The sequence below is a fragment of the Lagopus leucura genome, unplaced genomic scaffold (assembly GCF_019238085.1).
Source record: "Lagopus leucura isolate 7727_CA_CO unplaced genomic scaffold, USGS_WTPT01 Super-Scaffold_810, whole genome shotgun sequence".
NCBI lineage: Eukaryota > Metazoa > Chordata > Aves > Galliformes > Phasianidae > Lagopus > Lagopus leucura.
Window position 1 is genome coordinate 424,410 of NW_024962261.1, and position 20,440 is coordinate 444,849.

The 20,440-nt window shown below is 44.0% G+C and overlaps 1 protein-coding gene across 1 annotated transcript in view; it reads right to left on the reverse strand.

The window, feature by feature from the left end:
• Positions 1-20,416, reverse strand: part of GRIN3A (glutamate ionotropic receptor NMDA type subunit 3A) — a 66,989-nt gene extending 46,573 nt beyond the window's left edge. The window contains exon 1 of the mRNA XM_042866256.1: positions 19,697-20,416. Within this exon, the coding sequence (XP_042722190.1) occupies positions 19,697-20,416 (720 nt within the window). The remainder of the gene's footprint in view (positions 1-19,696) is intronic.
• Positions 20,417-20,440: the final 24 nt, after the last annotated feature.

Consider the following 20,440-nt stretch of genomic DNA (forward strand, 5'->3'; position numbering starts at 1 on the left):
GAAGGAAGGAAGGAAGGAAGGAAGGAAGGAAGGAAGGAAGGAAGGAAAGAAGGAAGGAAGAAGAAAGAAGGAAAATACAAGGGCAGTGAGTACAGAGAAGACTGGTTCTGGCTATGAAGGTAAAAGAAGTTTTATTTCAGTCTACAGAAGCTGGTAAGTACCCCATGTACCCATGCAGCACTTTATCCAATTAGATCTTATTCACCATTAACACAAGCAGCAAGAACAAAAACTGGAGCACCTTTTCCACCCACTGGTCCAATTCCAGCCTGGCTTAGAATATCTCCAACCCGCCCAGAGCATTTGCATTCTCTGTGCTCACAGGAGCTGTGTCCCATGTCTTGTTATTTTAAAGATGACAACAAGCCTGCCAACAAGCTTTGCAGCCCCACTTACTGATTGCAGCTCAGCAGAGTAAAGTTAAGCTATTTGCTCCTGGAAACAAATGTGGAAAGGGAGGACAATTCAACCAAAAAGCCTCTCCTATTCTTCCTGAGGCCATGTCTTGCAGGAAACCAGAATGCTGGATGCTGCTCCTCCAGCACACTGACCAGCCATGGGTTAGCACCTGTAACACTGCCGTGCTTTGCATGGAGCAGTCACTGAAAGATTCATGGCAAAGCACAGTGGGAAAAATGAACCCTGATCTGGCTCCTCAAGAAAATGTGTACATGTGACTCTGAATGGTTATGTTAGTGGGCACAGCAGGGATGGTGGTTCGATGTGATGATCTTATGGGTCTTTTCCAACCTTAACGATTCTATGATTTTATGCACCAGCTCACCATCGATCCTCTGTGCTGGGCCTTGTTCTGGGCATGTTGCACAGGATTAATTTCACCTGCAGGTGCATTTTACTCTACATTGATTTTTTTGTATGAAGGAAAGCTGAAAATTAAGCTTGCAAAGACCAATCTCTTTAACTCCATTAAAAGAGGCCAGGGTGAATTAAGTTAGTAGTTCATCTTTATGAAGCTAGACATGTAAATCATGGCTCTAAGGTGAATTCTGTGTGTACTTGCTTGGCTTAAAATCAGGAATAGCATTTAAAAATCTCTGCTTGAGGTTTCTTATTTAATACACCAAGGATTTAATTAGAAAGCTGGGAAATTAGAAAGACTTATAATTAGTTCTTAGGGGAAGGGGGCAAGAAGGAGAAAACTACATCAAGCAACTCTTCTAAAAAAACAAATCCTGCAAATTCATTTTTTTTCCACTAGATGCAGAGATTTCCATGGGAGCACCCCAGCCCTCCCCTCTGCAAGATTTCTCCCCCCTACATAAGCCTGGACAATGCCAGGGGCCACAAGCAGTGGGGAGGCACTGTGTGGGTGGCATATTGAGGGCTTGCTGCCAGGCAGCTGGCCGGGTTGCACCCCTGTAGGTATCCCTGAGTGCATGGTAGGACTCTGCCATCCCAGCAGCAGAAGAAATATCAGAGGGAGATATGTCAGCCAAAGCCTGCAATAACTTCAGGAGCAAGAGGGAGGCGTGATGTATAGAGAATGGGAGAAGAACTCATTGAGAGCAGCTCTGCAGGGACAAAGTTGGAGTCCTGGTGGACAAAAAGCTGGACATGAGCCAACAGTGTCCACCTGCAGCCCAGAAGGCTGACAGTATCCTGGGCTGCATCAGCAGGGGGGTGGCAGCAGAGAGAGACTGGGGATTGTCCCCAACTGTTCTGCCCTCATGAGGCCCCACCTGCAGTCCTGCATCTGGTTCTGGGGTCCCCAGCACAAGGAAGATGAGGAGCTGTTGGAGTGGGTCCTAAGGAGGGCCACAAAGACGATCAGAGGACAGGAGCACCTCTCCTGTGAAGACAGGCTGAGGGAGCTGGGCTTGTTCAGCACAGAGATGAGAAGGCTGTGGAGAGACCTCGCTGTAGCCTTCCATATCTTGAAGGGAGCGACTAAACAGGAGGGAGATCATTTTTTTTACACGGTTTCATAGCAGTAGGACAAGGAGGATAGCTTTACACTAAAAGAGGGGAGATTCACTTTAGATGTTAAGAAGAAATTCTTTACTCAGAAGGTAATGAGGCCCTGGCACAGCTGCCCAAGAAAGCTGTGGGTGCCCTATTCCTAGAGGTGCTCCAGGCCAGGTTGGAAGGGGCCCTGGGCAGCCTCATCCAGTGGGTGGCAACCAGCCCAGAGCAGGGCACTGGAGCTGAATGAGATTTCAGGTCCCTTCCAACTCAACGCATTCTATGATTCTGTTTGCTGGCTTCTGGGCTGCAAATTTACATTCCTTCAATAGGAGATGAAAGCATGACTTCTGAAAACACAGCAAAGCTCAGTGACTTATATTTACTTTCATTTTTTTCCTTTTTTTCTTAATCCTGAATTCATGATCATGAACAAACAAACCGGCAAAACAAACAAACAAACAAACAACACAACCGCCACCAACATAAAAAAAAAAAAAAAAAAAAAGACAAGTGTACAGTTTAGCAACTTTGTCATGCTCTTTGCAAATTTCTCTTCTGGTCATGCAGAAGATAAACAAGGTGTGATTCTGCAATCCAGAATTCCCTCTTCACCAAAGGCAGAAGCATTTAAGCTTCCAACCAAGCACACAGCAGCCTCCCACAGAAGTGTCTGACTGACTGCACAGTGCTGTTACCAAGGCAGAGAGAGATAGGAGAAAAAAGAGGAGGAGGAAGATACCCTGGCTGTGCATCAAATATAGCAACTGAGCAATCCTGCTTGAAATCCCTGCCCTGCTCTGTGCTCCCTTTGCACGTAAGCTCCTCTCTGCAAGACAAGGATGGCCCTGCTGAAGTACAGTGCATAAGTGAGCACCACAGGATACGAACACCACAGCATGTCTGAGTTTCTCCCTTGTGGAGTGGCTTTCTGCCCTAGAAGTCCTGCAGCTTACAGCAAGATAAATATTTCACATCCCTTTGCGCAGAGAGGGATCTGAAGGGACAAAGGAAAAAAAAAAAAGAGGTTAAGTCGCATATCTTAGAGGATATACCAAGATCTTGCCAGAAGCAGAATCTAATGCTCAAAATTCCCATTCTACCCATGCAAGACAAAGCTGCCTCAACAGATAAAAGAATGTGTGAAGTTACAAATACACTTATTTTATGAGTTATTGTTAAGTACTTTGGATATTAGTACCACTGCTCTACTTGCAGCACACTGGCTTGTCTTTCTGGATTCCGTACTGACTCAGTGATGCCTGCCAAGCACTTGGATACTCTGACTTCTTCATTAATTCTAAGTGCATAAACAACTTACCAACAATCATAATGTGATAAAGGTAGACCTTACTGTAAAGGTAGCCTGCAGAGCAGTTACACGTGGTGCTGTAATGGGGCTTGGAGAATTCATCAGAACTCAACAGCCATGACCATGATTCATAATATTCGATCAGGTGGACGTTTACAGCTCCTTGTGATCTACTCTTCTGAATCTATCTAGTATTCTAATCTGAATACTTGACAGTACATATACAGTAGCATTATCTCTCTACTGTGCACAAATATTTGTACAGATTACAGCTACCAGCACCTAAGATGGACGCTCAGACCATCAATAAAGTGACAGCATGGAGATACTAATGACTCCAACTTTTCTTTCCTTTGCACTGAGTCCAAATTCATTGGAACAATGGCAATCAATGCTTTCTAGCCTTTAAGCCATCCTTACACATGTGATATGTGATAGTGTGCACAGACAAAAAATAAATATGTGACTATGCATGCTGGGAACCACAACACACCACTGCTGGTGTGATGACTTGGCTGTACTGAAGGCTTGTACTATGTGTCTGCCACCACCACACTCCAGCAGCTGGTACTGATCACAGGATGCTGGCACCGGCCACATAAATATGTCTCTTTGTATGGCAAGCGCAACTGGCTCCAGCATTTCATCAGGAGCAGCCCATCAGCTTTACCTTGCAGACCTCTTTCTGCTACAACAATATGAAAGCACCACAAGGGCAGGTCAGTGCTGGTGGCTGTGGCCCCTGAGTTTCGCTGCACTCCTATGGTTCTATCACAAGGAGAGAGCTTCCTGCCTTACAGCCTTCCTTTAATTGTTTTTTTTTTGTGTGTGTGTCCCACATGTCCAGCAGAGGACAAGCCTTCTGCTGAGACTGGAGATCCACCATGCACCACTCCTCACGGACAAGCCTTTCCTCGCAAATTTGGAGGCAAAGGATGGGAAAAGATGGGACTCTCATGTCTGAACTGATTTCCAGATGGAACCCAAAATGCTCATCAGAAAAGGAAGCCGAGACCTGTTTTGGTCATGCAAGAGTGGCTCCAAAGCAAGGCTGGAGGACTCAGGAGGACTGGGTCTATTGACCTTAAAATGAGAAGTACGCAAGACAAGTGCGCAGCCTCCACCCTTTGGCATGCATTAGGAGGGGCTTGAGGAGGCCACAGCTCATTTTCTGGAGGGTGTCACTGACTTAGTCTGAGGATCTCCGCCAGGCTTTGCCCCCTAGAGTGGCACTTCCAGCTTCCAGCTCCCATCAGTGTATGCATCTAAATGAATGCTTCTGCACTGCAAAGAGTTGAAAAAAAAAAAAAAAAGGAAGTCTGTGTGGTGTCAAAGAAATATTAGATCTTCTGCTGTTAAAGAGAAACTCACTAGCGTATGGGCAACAGTGATTCAGCACAACGTTCTTACTAGCAAGGCCTGTGGTGATAGAGAAGTTCAGTATATGCAGGTCACTCCAAAAGTAGCGCATCCTATTTATTACCATGGAAATTACCAAGAGCATAAGAACACTGTTTGATAGAGCAAATCCTCAGATACAAAACATCATTTTTCAGCATAGTCATCACCATTAGTTATGCATTTTCACCAGCATGAACAAGAGCCTGCACGCCACACTCAATCTGCACCAGCAGCAGTGACCCATTGTTTGCTGCCATCACTGCTGAAATGCACCACTCATCACATTTCTTTGCTTGCACACCCACTGGTTGGTCTCCATCAATGTTCAGCAAATACTGACAAATATCAATGGGCCATTTTTTTGCATGGAAGAATTCAGTGACAAACCTTTGCTTCATACACACTTCCATTTCAGACACCATTCTGTCAGACTGCCCCTCTGCTGCCATCTGTCACATGCTAACAGCATGTAATGGGATACTGTCATGAAGGTTCAGCCTCTACAGCCATATCACCAACATCCGCCTCAGATAACAAAGGCCATCACAATAAAATGAGAAGCATTATTTTCAGAGCAGACTTTATACTTCTTACCCTTACAGAAGAAGACTAGTGAGGAGAATCTAGACAAGTATTTGTGATGGAATTACATGTGAACTTTGCTTCACTGTAAATAAGGGTCATCGTCCTGCCTACTTAAGCAAAAACGTATTTGCACTGCTCCTTTTTGTTTCTTGAGGGGGAAATGGAAGATGCTGTTCTGGCAGGTTACTGGGATCGGCTTCATTTACGAGAAGGTAATGAAGTAATAGTGTTCATTTAACAGGCTGGGTATTATTGATGGGCAGAATGCTTTGCAGCATAGGAACAAGGTGAAAGGCTTTACTAATCTCATTTTCGATACTGACTCCCCCCTTCTGCTGCAGCCCCTTTAAATCTCCACTACTTCAGTATCCCCCTCTTATAAAATAATGCATCTCCTCCTGTTTGCACAGCCTTGTGACAACTGACAACCACTCCATTCACTTTAAACTACCAGTTACCAAAGCATGTTGGGTATTTATTTTTTAAGAGCTCTGTGCTTTAGGATCCAGAAGGGCTGCACATTTCCTTCAAACAAAATACTCTCAAATACTCTGCACCATAGGAATCAATAAGCTCTTGTCAGCACTGAGCTCTGTACCGACACGAGATGCCTTCTTACTTACCACAAGTCTTGCATCGAGCATCAGGCGCTCATTAGGTCAGCTCCCTAACAGTAACATCAGCAGGTGGATGACAAGCTGGCCCTCATCTCCCACTAATGAGCCCAACAAGTGCTCTGACGCATGGCAGCCAGACTGGAATCTCTGCATGTGGGCAGGGTACAGCTGGGGCAAATCAGCATCTTGTCTTGCATAACTGCAAATCCACAAACACTGGCTGTTTCTGTGGATCCGCCTGCAAGTGGCTGCACTCCCTGGCACTCGATGGTGTATAAACCTCCACAGCACCACAGCTGCAACATGTTTGAGAGGCACCGTTCCTCTCACCACCCTCGCTAAGGATGGCTTTGTGGTCCACGCTCCCAGCACAATGGCCAATGAAGGAAGTGCACCGGCAATTTTAGTGAAAGTTACAGATTTAATGATATGGGAGCCCATCCTGAGTTTAGCAAAACGCACAGAGTTAGGTATTCACAAAACTGCTTCAGTATAATTGTCGGCACGTGGATTGTTTGCAAACAGCTAGCACAAACTACTTAGTGCTAATCATTTGTTCCCTGACATAGTTAGTCATGCACTATTTCTGCTTCTTGAGTGGGTGATTGTATCCTCCTAACAGAGAGGATAAGAACCAGTGAAAATGCAGCACACCCTGGGATTCTGACATGGGTAAGCAGTTGTGATAAAATACAAGAGCGTCATGTCTCACTAATCCCGGCAAGACGCTCATGTCTGTCTATCTGCATGCAGACAATGCATGACAACTGTGCAGCCTGGTGGTGAACCATGCTTAGGGATCAGGAATACACGTCAGTGGGTTCTGCCTCAGCAAGTCTTCGTAATTCTCTCAACAACTGCTAGCGCTGCGGAGAAACACCTAATTCCCTCAGACAACCTGAAGGGAAGGGATGACAGAGCACTGCTCCTACGTGTTTGACAAGAACATATGATGGAAGCTGCAGGAAACAGTGCTGCTTCAGGAGGAGGGAACCTATAATTATAACCACAAAAACAGCATATTTCCCAGACAAATAGGAACATGCTCTTTTCCCTATTTCACTTTTCTCTTTCTCTTTACACGGCTCCAGCACATGAATGCAAGTCTTGGTCAGTTTTTCAAAAGATTATACTTCTACACGTTTCAGCGATCTGGGATGGAACTTAAGAAGGTGAAAATAATGCAAGCTCTGAATTTTGGTATTTTGCATCAACACGAAGGCAGCACTGCCCCACCTGAGCAAGAGATCTAAAATATTCTGCAAAATTCCATGCTTAAAACCCTCGGTGGTATCATACAGAACACTAGGATGCATTATTAATAAACAGGAGTGAAACAGCTAGCCAGCTGAGAGGATAAAAGGCAGGGAGAGACACACAGAGCAGCATCTTCGAAGGTCTGTTCTGGATCTTTCCTGAAACGAAGGTAAAGTAAGCAGTGTTTATTTGGAGACCATTCTTCAATCGACTGGAGATTGAGTACGTGTGTAGGAGCACTGATTTAAATAGCTGCAGACTGCTAAACTTCCAACAAAGGATGTTTAGCTGTCCAGTACCTTATCCCACTCTATTTCTCTACATGTTTTTAAGCTTCAGTTGCATAAGGCTGTATTTCCTGTTACAGTCCTCTGGTCAATGGTCACATTGAATTCTTATTTCTTCCTCTCTTACTGACAATAACAAACCATCCTGTTGGTCATTATTCACTAATAAGATCAGTAATAATTTTGCAAAGCCCTTGGAAGACATGCATTTGCTCTTATAACACTAGAGTATGTAGGATCCACAATAAGATGGAATGTCTCTAGTATCTTTGGTTTTGTTCTGTGAATGGCTTTTTACACGTCTTAAAGTGAAGGGAATCTCTGGTAAAAACAAGATACAAACATATAAAATTAAAGGTCAAAGTTGATAGCCACGTTGAGATCAATTATGAATATAGTTTTAATATCACAGTAGCAAGCCACAGATTTGTTATACTAATTCCTTAACCTCAGTATAGCCAGATCATACTTAAGAGAACTGGAAGTCTGAATATATTAGCTTCTATTTGATAGCAAATACATCAGAAACAACTATAGATACCCTCACAGCTCTTCTTGTACTCAACGTTTCCTTTCATTTGAGCAATCAAATTGCACCAGGACAGAATTTTGTAGGAAGTGAACAGCAGCAATTAACACTTTCAGTATTTTCAAGTTTCAGTTTCCAAGTATATCTCAGTTCTCATGCTCATCAGACTGGATGCAAAAAAAATACCATGCGGCTTAGCCAAGCAGCTAAAACCATATCTCAAACTTCAGTCCCTACTGAAAGACAGTGAAGTAAAAGGAAGCATTTACATAAATTTTTGGAAGGTTTGAGGATGCAGTTATACCTAATGCCTTTATTGTTATCCTTGTTCCAGAAATTTCAAGTATTTTTCATGCAGAAAAAATGGCTGTAATTATCAGATGTATTATTCGATGTAAGTTCTTATTTCATTTTCCTTTTAAAGTGCACTTCTGGGGAGGAATACAAGAACAGTATGATCTGGGCAACAAGCTCCCATTCTCTAAGCAAGGCATATTTCTTCTGCTAATAACGTGACACACTGCATCCCACAAGCCTCATTTTGCCATTTATTCCTTTGCTGCAAACCTGGATGGCTTGTGAATGCCCACAGAGGACATTGTGGAACAGCTAACTTTCACATAACTATGTGTTACATATTTATATGCACTGTCAAAATGGTGGGAAGATAAAAAATCAGTTTCACTGGAAACTAGTAGGCTAAGCTATTTATAAATAAGTGTCTTATTTTTGGTGCTCTTCAGAAAATGTGACGAACAGTGAGTGATGAGCAATTTATGTCGCTGATCATTTGTATCACAATAGAGCCTCATGGTCTTTTTCTGGAGTCAAGACTGTTAATTTAGGATCTGTCTTATCCTACAGTGGAATACAGTATTCAGAACAAAGACCGGTGGGCAAGACAAAAAGAGGATGAAAGAAGCAAGATATACTGAAAACAGAACAGTAGGTACAGAACAGTGCAGCTGAACTAAATCTGGGGGTTCCTGGAGATTCTGGGCATCAGTATTTGAAATAGACCACTCACCCATCCTGCTCTCAAAAACATAAAAAAATAAAAAATGGAAGTTTTGTTATTAAGGAATCCTTTTCCTCACGTTTTCTGCTCTGAAGAATGTTCTGTTTATACAGTAACAGATTACATTACACAAAACACAGGATAATGAATCTGAAATAAACATGGTTAGAAGGATTACATGCTCTGAAGAGATCTTATGGGTCTTACAATGGAAAAGCTGGTTTCCATTAACAAGTGTGTAAGTAGCCTGTACTAAGTAAATAATTCATGCGTATAAAAGGATGATCATAAGGGTGACTGAATAATGATCATTTTGCATTCCCTGGGTTGACTGTTGGATGCGGGATACTTCATTAGAGGCCAGTAGGGTATCATTAGCTGTACCAGTCTATCCAGCATGTTTCCATACTGATACATTTTAACATGAACTTTTAAAGAGCTGATTAATAGTCTTTTTTTTCCCCAGACTCCCTAGGAAATGAACACTGATGCGTATTTTTTTTTTTTCTCTCTCTCTCTGAGAAACGCACAGGGCTGAACAGAGCCTGTCAGCTGCACTGATCACACATCTGCTCACATCCTGAACAAGCCTGGCAGCCAGGAAGGGGAGGCTGTTCCCTATATTTCTCCCTGCCTTCAGCCTCAAGCACTGCAAGAGCACCAGATCAGGCTGTGCTGCTCAACTCAGCATCCCATGCCTCATGAAAACCAAATCTCAACTACTTTAAGCTCTGCTGCAGATGGCACCAGACTCCCTTGGGCATGTCTTTTTCTTCTGGGTCGTGGGCAAGACAGCACAACCAGTGTCATCAGAACAGCTGGAAAAGGGGAAGCAAAGAACAGGAAAGCAGCACCTTCTCTTGCAGCCTTGCTTGATTTTGTGCTCTCGTACTAAGCCCCTGGATACTCCCATCTGGCCAGCACAATGTGCTGCAAGGACATTAAAAGCTTTCATGTCCCAAAGCTGAAACCAAAAGCTCCAATGTGTTTTGATTCAACTGCTTACCTCTGTTTCCCTCAAGGCAGTTACTGGGCATGTATTCATCCTCTCAGAGCTCTACATTTCAGCACCTATCACAAGCAATTTAAGCCGAGGAAGCCCAGACAAGTAACTGCTTCACCCTGTTGCCCTTCTAATGTAGGAGCAAAACTAACTGTGCAATATTAGTGTGCTACAAAAAGTAAGTTACAGCTAAAACAGCTCCAGTACGCTCTGCACAGGGCAGCTATCAGCTCCAAGTAATGTTCAGATCTATTCTTCCCATGTATTGATGCTTATGTCATGTACAGTAAATTCTTAGAAACTGTTCCGCTACTGAGAGCTGTTTAACTGAAATATAGGAGTGAGCCTTACAAGCTGAGAAAGTGATAAATAATTATGCTTTCATCTAAAATAGCACCAGAAAATTATCAAACTGAACTCATAATACTGATTTTTCACATCTTTGGAAAAAAAAAAAAAAAAAGTTCTTTTTAAGCTGGTTTGAGTGAGTATGCTATTAAAACAAGTGTAATGTAACTGCTTTATCAGTGACATCGTTGAGAGAGCCCAGTGCATAATACGGCTGCTCTTTTCTGCTATTAATTGCTAGGTCTAATAGTTCTTTCCTTGCAACAAATGCAAGGCTTCATTTTCAAAATCTCAGTTTTTGCTTGAAGATCTATCTTGTCTTTTAACCTTGTCTTAAGTTAAGCCTTGTAAAATGTCTGATGAACAGCATGGGCAATCATTTCCTTCACATTCTTAAAAAAGCTGAAATTGGAATAGTACACCTTTAGGGAAATACTAAAAGTTTAAAATATGCCTGTGCAGCATATCCATAGATTTTTATAATGCATTTCAAATCATTTGCACATTGTAAGATAGGCTTTGCAAGCTATCATCACATATGAAAGCTGGTGAACAAAAACTAATAAAAATACTGTAGCAAGACAAGGAAAATGATGCCTGTCTCTGCATTTCTTGACATTTGACTTCTCCTATATAACAGCAACAATGAAAATATCGCAGTAATTTACCCATTTGCTGCACTTTACTGGCAGCAGGGGGTGCACCTGTGATCACACTCACTTTCCCCCCTCATCTCTACCTCCCCATCTGCAGTTGGACATATTCAGGTGACTGCGGCACTCTTGATAAAAGTTAATTAGCCAGCATGCTGGTGAGCAGATCTTTCCCCCCAGGTGCCAAGCAAAAACCTTCCAGTCAGCTTTCTGCAATGGGAAAGCCAAGCAAGCAGCTTGGTACAGCCCAGAGAGAGAGAGAAAGAGACTCAGCACCACCGCCTCACTTGCTGTCCCTGCTTCTTGCATAGGCTATATATACAACACAGGGCTGCAAGATGCTGTATCATACTGCTCTGTGGGGAAACGACACAGTAAGCTCAGGATGAAGAACTGAATGTCAGGTCTAAACAGAGGTATGTCCTGAAAGCCCACACGAAGCCAAAGCTATGTCCCAGCAGTGCTCTGAACAGGTGGCAGATGACACGCGCTACAGCTTGCTGCAGTTTGTGGTGTCCGTCCCCACTCTTGGCAGTTCTTGTGTATTTGTCAGTAATTGCCAAAAGTAACAATCGGAGCTTGATGTGACAGCTGAGAAGCACTTGGGGCCAGATTGTGGACTTGTTAGTCACGCTGCTGAGGAGTCCCTCGCACAAATGGCTTTGCTCAAGTGTGACTCCCTTAATAAATGAATCATCCATCACTGCTGTCTACTCAAGCTTAAATACTTCTTTTTCTGCTGTTGTACATCCTCTCCCCATGGTGGTGGGGACCACTTTGGCTAACGGGATACATGCAAAAACAAGCAGAACTTCAGGACCGGATCAGATGTACAGAACAGCCACTGATGCCAGATGATGCAATCCCAGAGCTGCTGTGGACTTGCTCCCATCCTGTTGGGTACCTACTGGTCTCATGTTGCATATGTTGGTACAATCCTGGTCTACCTGCAGATACAGGGACACACTGGAACTACAAGATGCCTAGCATCCCCCATGACGATGCTGTTGGCTTAGCAGTTCCCCAAGATGTCTGCAGGACTCATTTGGGAAGTACAGCTTGCTGGAGACAAGTGTCCCTATCCAGCGAGCAAGGCAGCCCTGCCAACTCAACCCTGGCAAGCTTCTTGGCTCTCTGCTTGGTGACCCTGGCTCCTCATACGGCGATTTCACATAAAACTCTATTACTCTGTTTTTATGCTTCTGGAGTCAGAGAAACTAAGAGACAAAGAGACTCCTTCCTTTCCTGATTCAGTTTATTTTCTCCTTATCTGCCCTTGTGTCACTTGCATTTATGTCTCTAGCTTTCTTGTTTTCTTTCCTTTCTTTTCTCTGGCTTCTTTTAGCTATTCAGTATAAACTCCAATACACAGCTATCAGAACTGCAGTGTGATTTGGTGGGCTCTTCTGTTCGACTGAAAACACAATCCTTACACTATTTAAAAGATCTTTTTTCAGATCTATTGAAACATGATTCTTCTTGGGAAGACAATGCTGGAATGAGAAAAGAAACTGCTTTTTCCAGTTTTCTGTTGATTACTGTTAGGGATTAACAGAAATACATAAATTTTATCTGTGCTAAACCTGGATTTCTTTCACATTCAAATATTATAAGGAAGTCTCAGCAGGAAGTGAATAGGACACAGGCTAAACATTTTTATTTGATAACTTAAATGAGTAACTAAATCCAACACAGATTTGAGTTCTAATGCTTCCATTATCTCATGGGTTTAAATAATAAACAACTCATTAAATGTATCTAAATGAAAATGTTTGTAAGTGGTCTTTGAATTTGTGAACATTGAATTGATCAACAGCTTACTGAGGTCTGCCATATATTCTAGTGCAAATATGGGTTGCTCAGGCTTTTGTGATTAATAAATTCTTGGCGGAAATTACACTGAACATCCCGATTTACATTTGTAGAGAATCTTTTCTTTGTTAATATTCTGTTTATTGCCTACATTTTGTATTCATATAGTATCTACTAGCAAATCTGCCTGGCCAAAATTTTCGTTTTTACTTACTGAATGCCATATGGGTGTTTCTTCTGTCAGCAGGTGTCATTAAGCCCAGTAAGGATTAACCACTTACCTCTGTCATAATTTAATCACTCATTATCAACATGAGTTTGTACACTGTACTATGAAAGATCTCTTCAGTTAGGAAGATACCATTTTATAAATATCCATAACAAAAGAAAACACCAAGTTTGCAACTGAATCTGATGTTAACTCAGTGTTTCCTGCATCACAGCAATAACACATGATGGGGAATGCAGAAATCCTGTTATTAGCCAGCTCAGATATTTTCTCAAAAATCTAGTACCATATGATCAGTACAGCAAGGAAGGAGACTGAGAGACAAATGCATGTTAGACTACAAGGTAGGTACCTTTGCTTTTTAGTTTCTGTATTAATTCAAGAAAGATAATTTTCTTAGTTTATGTAGTAAGTGCTTTCCAATATTCAATTGTGAGAATCATTTTCCCCCACCTCTTTTCCCAGTTGTAGCTCCTCTATACTCTTTTCAAATGGAATTGATATAACTGAGAACACAACAAAGCTTATAAACTTGACTATGTGAGTTGATAAAACTTGACAAAAGTAGATGCTCTTCAAGAACAAAGTGATCATTGACATAATTTTATCTAAAGATTCACGAAGTCAAATACCTTGAATAATTATAGACTCAGTGAACATTCTGAATCTGGGTAATAAACCATTGCTGTAATTGAGACAGTTTTCCCACTGTTGAGCTGAAGCCACTAGAACAGAGAATCTCTGGTATATGTATTTCAAATAATGCTGCACTACCCAGTCTCCAGTGTCTTAAATTGATATGTGCTACTTACACCCTCCAACTTGGAAATAAACACTCAGAATGAGGCATGGCCAACATTTCCTTAAGTAACAATTGTTTGGAAAAAGGAAAATAAAAAAGTAAATAAAATACGGCTGTGAATAACTCTGGGATGGTTGGTTGATGAAACCACAAATGCTAGAAAACAAGAACACTTCTATGCACCAAAGATGTTTAAGAAACTTAGATGATAAGAAGCCTGCTGAAATATTTCATGGCAACTTAGATGGTAAGAAATACTAGGTAAGCTTCTATGGTTACAAAGAATGTGAAGTCTTCAAATAGTACTTCTGAAAACACTCCTTCACCTCATAACACTGTTTCTCCACAAGCAATAAAACAGCTAAGAAAATGCGTTCTTGAAACTCAAAGTACATTTATCATGTATCACGCTAAAATACTGTAAGCTGCAAGATCCCTTAATTCCAGAAGCCCAATGGCAGGATAGCAAACTCAATGGCTTTCTGAGAGGCTTCCTTCTAAAGGAGTTGGAAATAGCACTGAAAGGTGAGACTTGGAAAAGTGCACCTCAGCACACTTCAGTGTGATGCTGAATTAAGGATTCAGTGAGAGAGCTTAAGTAAATAAACTTTCACCACTTCCCAGCATTTCAAAAAAACAAATATACCCTGAGCTATGGCACTAACAAGAAGACTTCACAATGTATCAGATGCCAATGCAACTTTCAAACATTATGCCATCACCACTTTCAGAAAACCTGGGAGCTTTCTGATGATGGGACAGAATACAAACAACAACTTTCTCCCATCAGCACAAAGCATCTGCCAAGTTTATGGTAACAGACAGACTAGCCTCAGCTGACAACTCATTAAACACTGAAGCTGTGCTTGTCTCAGCCTGTGATGCTCCACAACATGCCGGGCCGCAGGTAAAAACCATTCTCAACCATTCTTAAAGTAACAATCTGAGGACAGTGTAGGATACCTGTAGGAGGAGCAAGTGAGAGGCAGGAGATGGCAGCACCCAAAAGGTACCAGAGGTCACCTTGTCTGAAATGGGATCAGTCAGCAAACATGGCACTGCTGTCGTTTAACAGAGGGTTGCTGCAACAAAGAAATCTCACTCATGGCACTACGACAACAACACTGCTAGCAAAATGTGAATTACACCTCTGAAATTTGTGTTTGATAGAGTTAATGGCTCTAGGAGAGCTGACCACAGGAGGTACTTCATTAGGAGGCAGTGTAAAAAGACTTTCACTTAATAGCATATCTGCGGTCCAAACTATGAAGTTTTAAGAACAGGACAGCACTGAGACCTTCACCTGACACCAACTGAACGTTTGTTTTCATGCCATTTCCAGATTTTGTTTCCTTTTTTTTTCCCCCAGGAAACCTCATAGAATCACAATGCCTGGAGCTGGAAGGGACCTGTACAGACCAACGAATCCAACTCCATCTCTCACAAACCCCCCTGAGGTGCCCAGCCACTGTGTGCCACAATTTATGCAGCGAGGTGAGGACTGGTGATCACAGGGATGACTGCATACTTACTGCTCATCTGTTCAGCATGTGGTACAAACTCCAACACGTGGAACAAGTCAGATTAGAGATGATAGTATGAAGTATGAGAAGCTGCAGCTAGGCATGTGTTTTGCAGTCTCCCCTGGACAATGAGATATCTTTTCTTCTTCTTTTTTTTTTTTTTTTTTTTTTCCTGCAGATCAGAAATAACTCTCTGATGCAATTATAGCTTGAAGGAGGAAAAGTGCCTGCGCTATCAGCTGCACAGCTCTTCCACGCCCCCATGGTCCTTTTATTTTCAAAAGAGAACTTAATCCCTTTAAAGTTAAATACTAATGGTCATTTTCTTTTAGAGCCTCTGCTCTGAGCATGAGATTGCTAATTTGTCAGGAAATTCACTGTTTAAACTAACACTCTTCACAAGATTTATGTATTCTTTTTACCCTTTCTGAAGTCATAGCAGTGATCAGAAGTGTTGGCAATTCCAGTCACTCCAGAAACCAGATGAAGTATGGACTTCAGGAACCAAGGAACCAAGATGATTCAGATTTATTTTGTTCTGTTTTGTTGCTCTGGAAAGAATCCTTCTAATGTTAAAAGACATTACAGTTAGCAATTTATCTGAAGCCCCCTGAAAATAGTCCATTAGCTCTGAAGTTCAGACAAAAGCTGCTGCAAACATTATCTCCCTTGTGTTCCTGATACTATCACCTGTAAAATAAAATTACAGGCTATCCTTCCCAAACTCCTAGCTCTGTTATCACTGCATTTATTTGTGGCTCATGTTCCCTAGCAGTGTTCACTATTTCCTCTCCGGAGAAACAGCTAATGACATTAGCAGAACTGAAAAGAAAAAGTAGTATGTTATGAAAAAATTAACAAGGTAAGTCCTGCCTTAATGACATCAGTGCTCGTGAGCTGCCGTCTCCAAAATAATGATCTGTCAAAGCTTCAATGTGATCTGCATTCGTGTAAAGGAATCCAGTGGTTTTCTGCTTGCTGAATGATGGTGATAAATTGTTATTTTTGCTTACTGAAAGTGTGAAAATTTACAGGACTGACAGTAAACTCAGAAAAGTAAACAGCTTTTTTCAGGTCACAACAGTGTCTGGATTTACTGTCAGTCTATGTTAGTCACTAAATCACATATACAAATCAAAACGAAAGAAAAATATGTCACATTTTATTCTGCAGAGCATCCCTTGAAGCTGTGTGTGTGTTCTGACACACACAACCCTCAATGCTGTATCTCTGTGATGGTTGTTGCCAAGTCATTGTTAATTGTTGTGGAGGAGCGCTGTTAGCTTTGTCATTCTCTGAACTTCAGAAGAGAAGAATTTAACGAAGAACAGACATTAAAAAGATGCTTAGACACAGCATTCAAAAGCACTAATCATCCAGCTGGCTTCTGATGCCCAGCTCTGACACCGTGTACCTCCTCTTGATGTCACCATGTGATGAAGACAACAGCCAGTGCTATTAAAATAAATTTCAGTTCCAGATCCTAGCCCTCCTCTTCATTTCAAGTATTGTTTTGTGCCACGTTACAGAAGACTTACTCAAAAATCCAAGTACTTTTCAATTACAATGAATATCTGCTTATTATAATTTTCCATATGAAGGAATAAGGCTGTTGATGTTCAGCACAGGTGTTATATTTATACGTTCCCATCATGGCATAACTTGGAAAACTAGACCTTGCTGTTCCCTTAAAACAATTCTAACAAAAGCTCCAACTAATACTGAAGATGGTCTGTTAGGACAGCACCTAGCATATGTCGTATTTGTTCGCACATCTGCAACATTCCCAACAGGACAGGCGATAGGCAATGCACTTCAAGGACAAACACGCTGGGGGCTCACTGCTATTCTGGATGGAAAGACATAGGCCTGCAGGCCGTGCCCTGGGCCATGCTGCTGTGCAGGAGTGAAGAGACGACAGGCACAGTGAGCTCTGCCAGGCAGAGCAGGACGGGAGGCTTCTCAGGGCTGACAGCTCCCACACCAGAAACGCAGTCACAGAATACCCAGAGCTGGAAGTGACCACAAGGATCACAGAGTCCAACTCCTGGCTCCAGAGCGTACCACCCAAAATTCAAACCCCAGTGTCTGAGTGGTGTCCAAACAATCCATGAACTCCAGCAGCTCAGCGCCTGGTTCCAGGGCCCAACCACCCTCTTGAGGGAAGACTGAGATTGCAGCCCTCAACACCTTTCATTTCTTTCCTCCTCTAAAACACTGGCTGCTCAGCCTGTTCAGTGGCAAAGCCTATCTCACCTAACCACTGTGCCACCCACAACTTTCTGCTCTAATGCTGCCTGTGCCAAAGCAGTCAGCTAGCAGTGTTGGGGCTTTTAGGTCTGGAGGCCATGAGATGCTAGCATGAGATGGAGGGACAGACAAAACTCCTGCCTGGGGCAATAAGCCATCAGAGCTGCCCAGGTCAACTCTGGCCTCTTCCAGGTCTCAGATGGTGCTGGCAATCTTGCAACTCTGGGAAACACATGAGGTGAGTTAGCTTCTGAATGGTGTTTGTTAAGTATAAGTATGAAGCAGTATTCAGAAGGATGTGCAGGCTCTCCAAGCCGATCTTGGAGATGAATAGATTTGTATTACTAAATATATGGCCAAATATACTGGCCTTTAAATACAGATTAGATTTTTTTAATATCCACAAAACCTTGAAGAGTGATTTTTTTTTAAGCTGATCTGAAAAAAAAAACCTGAATCTCCTCAGCACTTAAATACGATTTAAAGTCAGGCATTGATTTCACTGTCATAGACGACAATGACATTTAAACGTCTGCTTAGGAACAAAGTCTTGATTTGGACAGATTTATCCAATGAAAACAGTTGGCTCCACACTGAGGAGAGCGTGAAAGTTAAGCAGGAACCATGAAGTCTGTGAAAGGAACAATGACTGCTGTCCTGCATGATATGCGTTTAACATATGCTGTGTCCTCAGGCAGCTCCAGATGAACTTAGTCCCATCTGGCATGGAAGAGAAAATAATTCTGATTTTAACAGAGCAATGAGATGGTTCAGGCTCTGTTCTTCAGGGAACTTTGGTTGTTGGCTCAGGTACAACAGGGAATGTAACTGGTAGGCTGGTGTCACTCAGCTAACTTGGGTGCTACTGGCATCAAGCACATATGAACAAGTGGCATTCAGAAGTATGGATCACCCTTGAGTTTATGCATAATCTGTAGAGAAACCCGCTACCTTTCTTGCCAAGCAAGAGAAAACCAGCAGAGTTTAGAGCAGCACACAGTGATCACACCTCCAATTACAAACTAGCTCTTTTTCTACCCTTTCTGTTACAGTCTTAATACCAAAAAATATACAGAAAATATTGATCCAGGCTGGGATTTCTATTTGCTTTTGCAAAGAAAATTCAGTTGGTAATCTTTTTTTTTTTTTTTTTTTTTCTAATTAAATTCTGAGTGCAAAGTTGTGCTATCTCCTTCTACATAAAGGAACTGCTCCACATGGCTACTTAAATGGCAGCTTCTGCCATCTTACCACAATTTCCCTCGTGTGGGCCGCACAGAAGGGTGTGTTTTCTTCCCACTCCTTTGCCCGGACGTGACTTATGGCACTGAGCCTGCATTTGCAACATACTGAACCACCATCACCTTTTCCCAGAGCTTATAACACAAGGATGCCACCTCTGCATGGCAGAAAATTCAGCACTCCTGATATGCTGCCTTAGATTGTACCTCAGGCAGTTAGGCACTGACTTCTGATACTATGACTTCAGCTACACAATGAAACGCAGACAGAGTTAGCCATTCTACTGTTTTAAGTAAGCATTAAAATACTCCACAAATCGAATTAGCAGTGATGCATGAGCTACAAGTAACAGAAATGCTCAGTGAAAAGCCAAGAGCGAAGAACTTCCCTGAAAACTGTCACCGGGTGAGCAGTCCATAGATACTACCCCACGCGAAATCTGCAAAGCATTTCGACCACTAATAAATACATAAAGTAATAAATAAAAACATTACTCTCTCCCCCGTCTCCCCCTCCTTTTCGCTAACGACCCTCTTTTGGTGTGGGAAGCTTCTCCAAAAGTCAAGTTAAGCCTCTACAGAGGATCGCCTCTTACACCGCACGGGCTGCACCGCAAGAGCCGCTATCTAATCTCAGCCCTGCAACTCCGCACGGCAAACCACGCCGCGCTCTCAACTTCGCTCTCACCGCCGAGTCGCCGTCTCCTGTGCGGGAACAGGATGCTCGTGCGCTGCCACCACTGGGAAAGAACGCCGGAAGGGGGACAGGGTGCAGGACGGCTCCGGCAGCCCCGAAACCGGCGCACGTTCCCCATGCCGGACCGCTCCCCGCGCCCCGACCCCGCAGGGCTCCCGGGATGCAGGCATAGCGCTGCACCCCCTCCTCCCCACCCCCAACCTCCTTACCGGGCTCCGCCGGGGGAACTCTCCCAGTACGATGCTGACCACGGGGATGCGCAGCGCCGCCGAGACGAAGTCCAGCTCCAGCATCTCCCCGCGGCTCTGCGGGAAGGCGAGGATGGCGGAGACCCCCTGCACCACCACGGTGTGGCAGAGGCTCTGCAGGAAGGAGACGGGGTCGTTGCTCCACGAAGCGCTGGGGGAAGAGAAGGGGAATAGGGGCAGGTCGCCCAGCCCCGCCTCGATCGCCATCACCACCTCCAGGGACAGGTTGTAGGGCAGCAGCCCGGCCACGCCGTTGAGGTTAGCCACGGCCAGCAGCAGCGCGTCCCGCGGCGAGGGAGCGGGGCCCGGCTGCCGCTCCCCACCGCCCCCCGGCCGGCGGCCCCGAGCCCCCGCCGCAACCTCCCCCTCGGGGCCGCCGCCCGCCGCCTCCCCTCTCCAAGCGGCGGAGGGGCCGCGGGGCTGCAGGTGGGTGGCCCCCACCCTGACGGTGTGCCCGATGCGCCGCAGGATCTGGCAGGGCTGCGGGTGGGACGCGGAGCCGGGCACCGCCGCCAGCACCAGGGCGCAGGGCGGCAGCAGCAGCAGGCACGCCCGGCCCAGGAGCCCGCGCACCCCTGGCCGACACATGGCCCGCCGCCGCCGCCCGCCGCCTCCCCCGGCTCCGGCTCCGGCTCTGGCCCACCCCGCCTCAGCCGCCCCGCGCGCGGCCGGCAGCGGCATCAGCCGCGGCGGGCGAACCCGGCG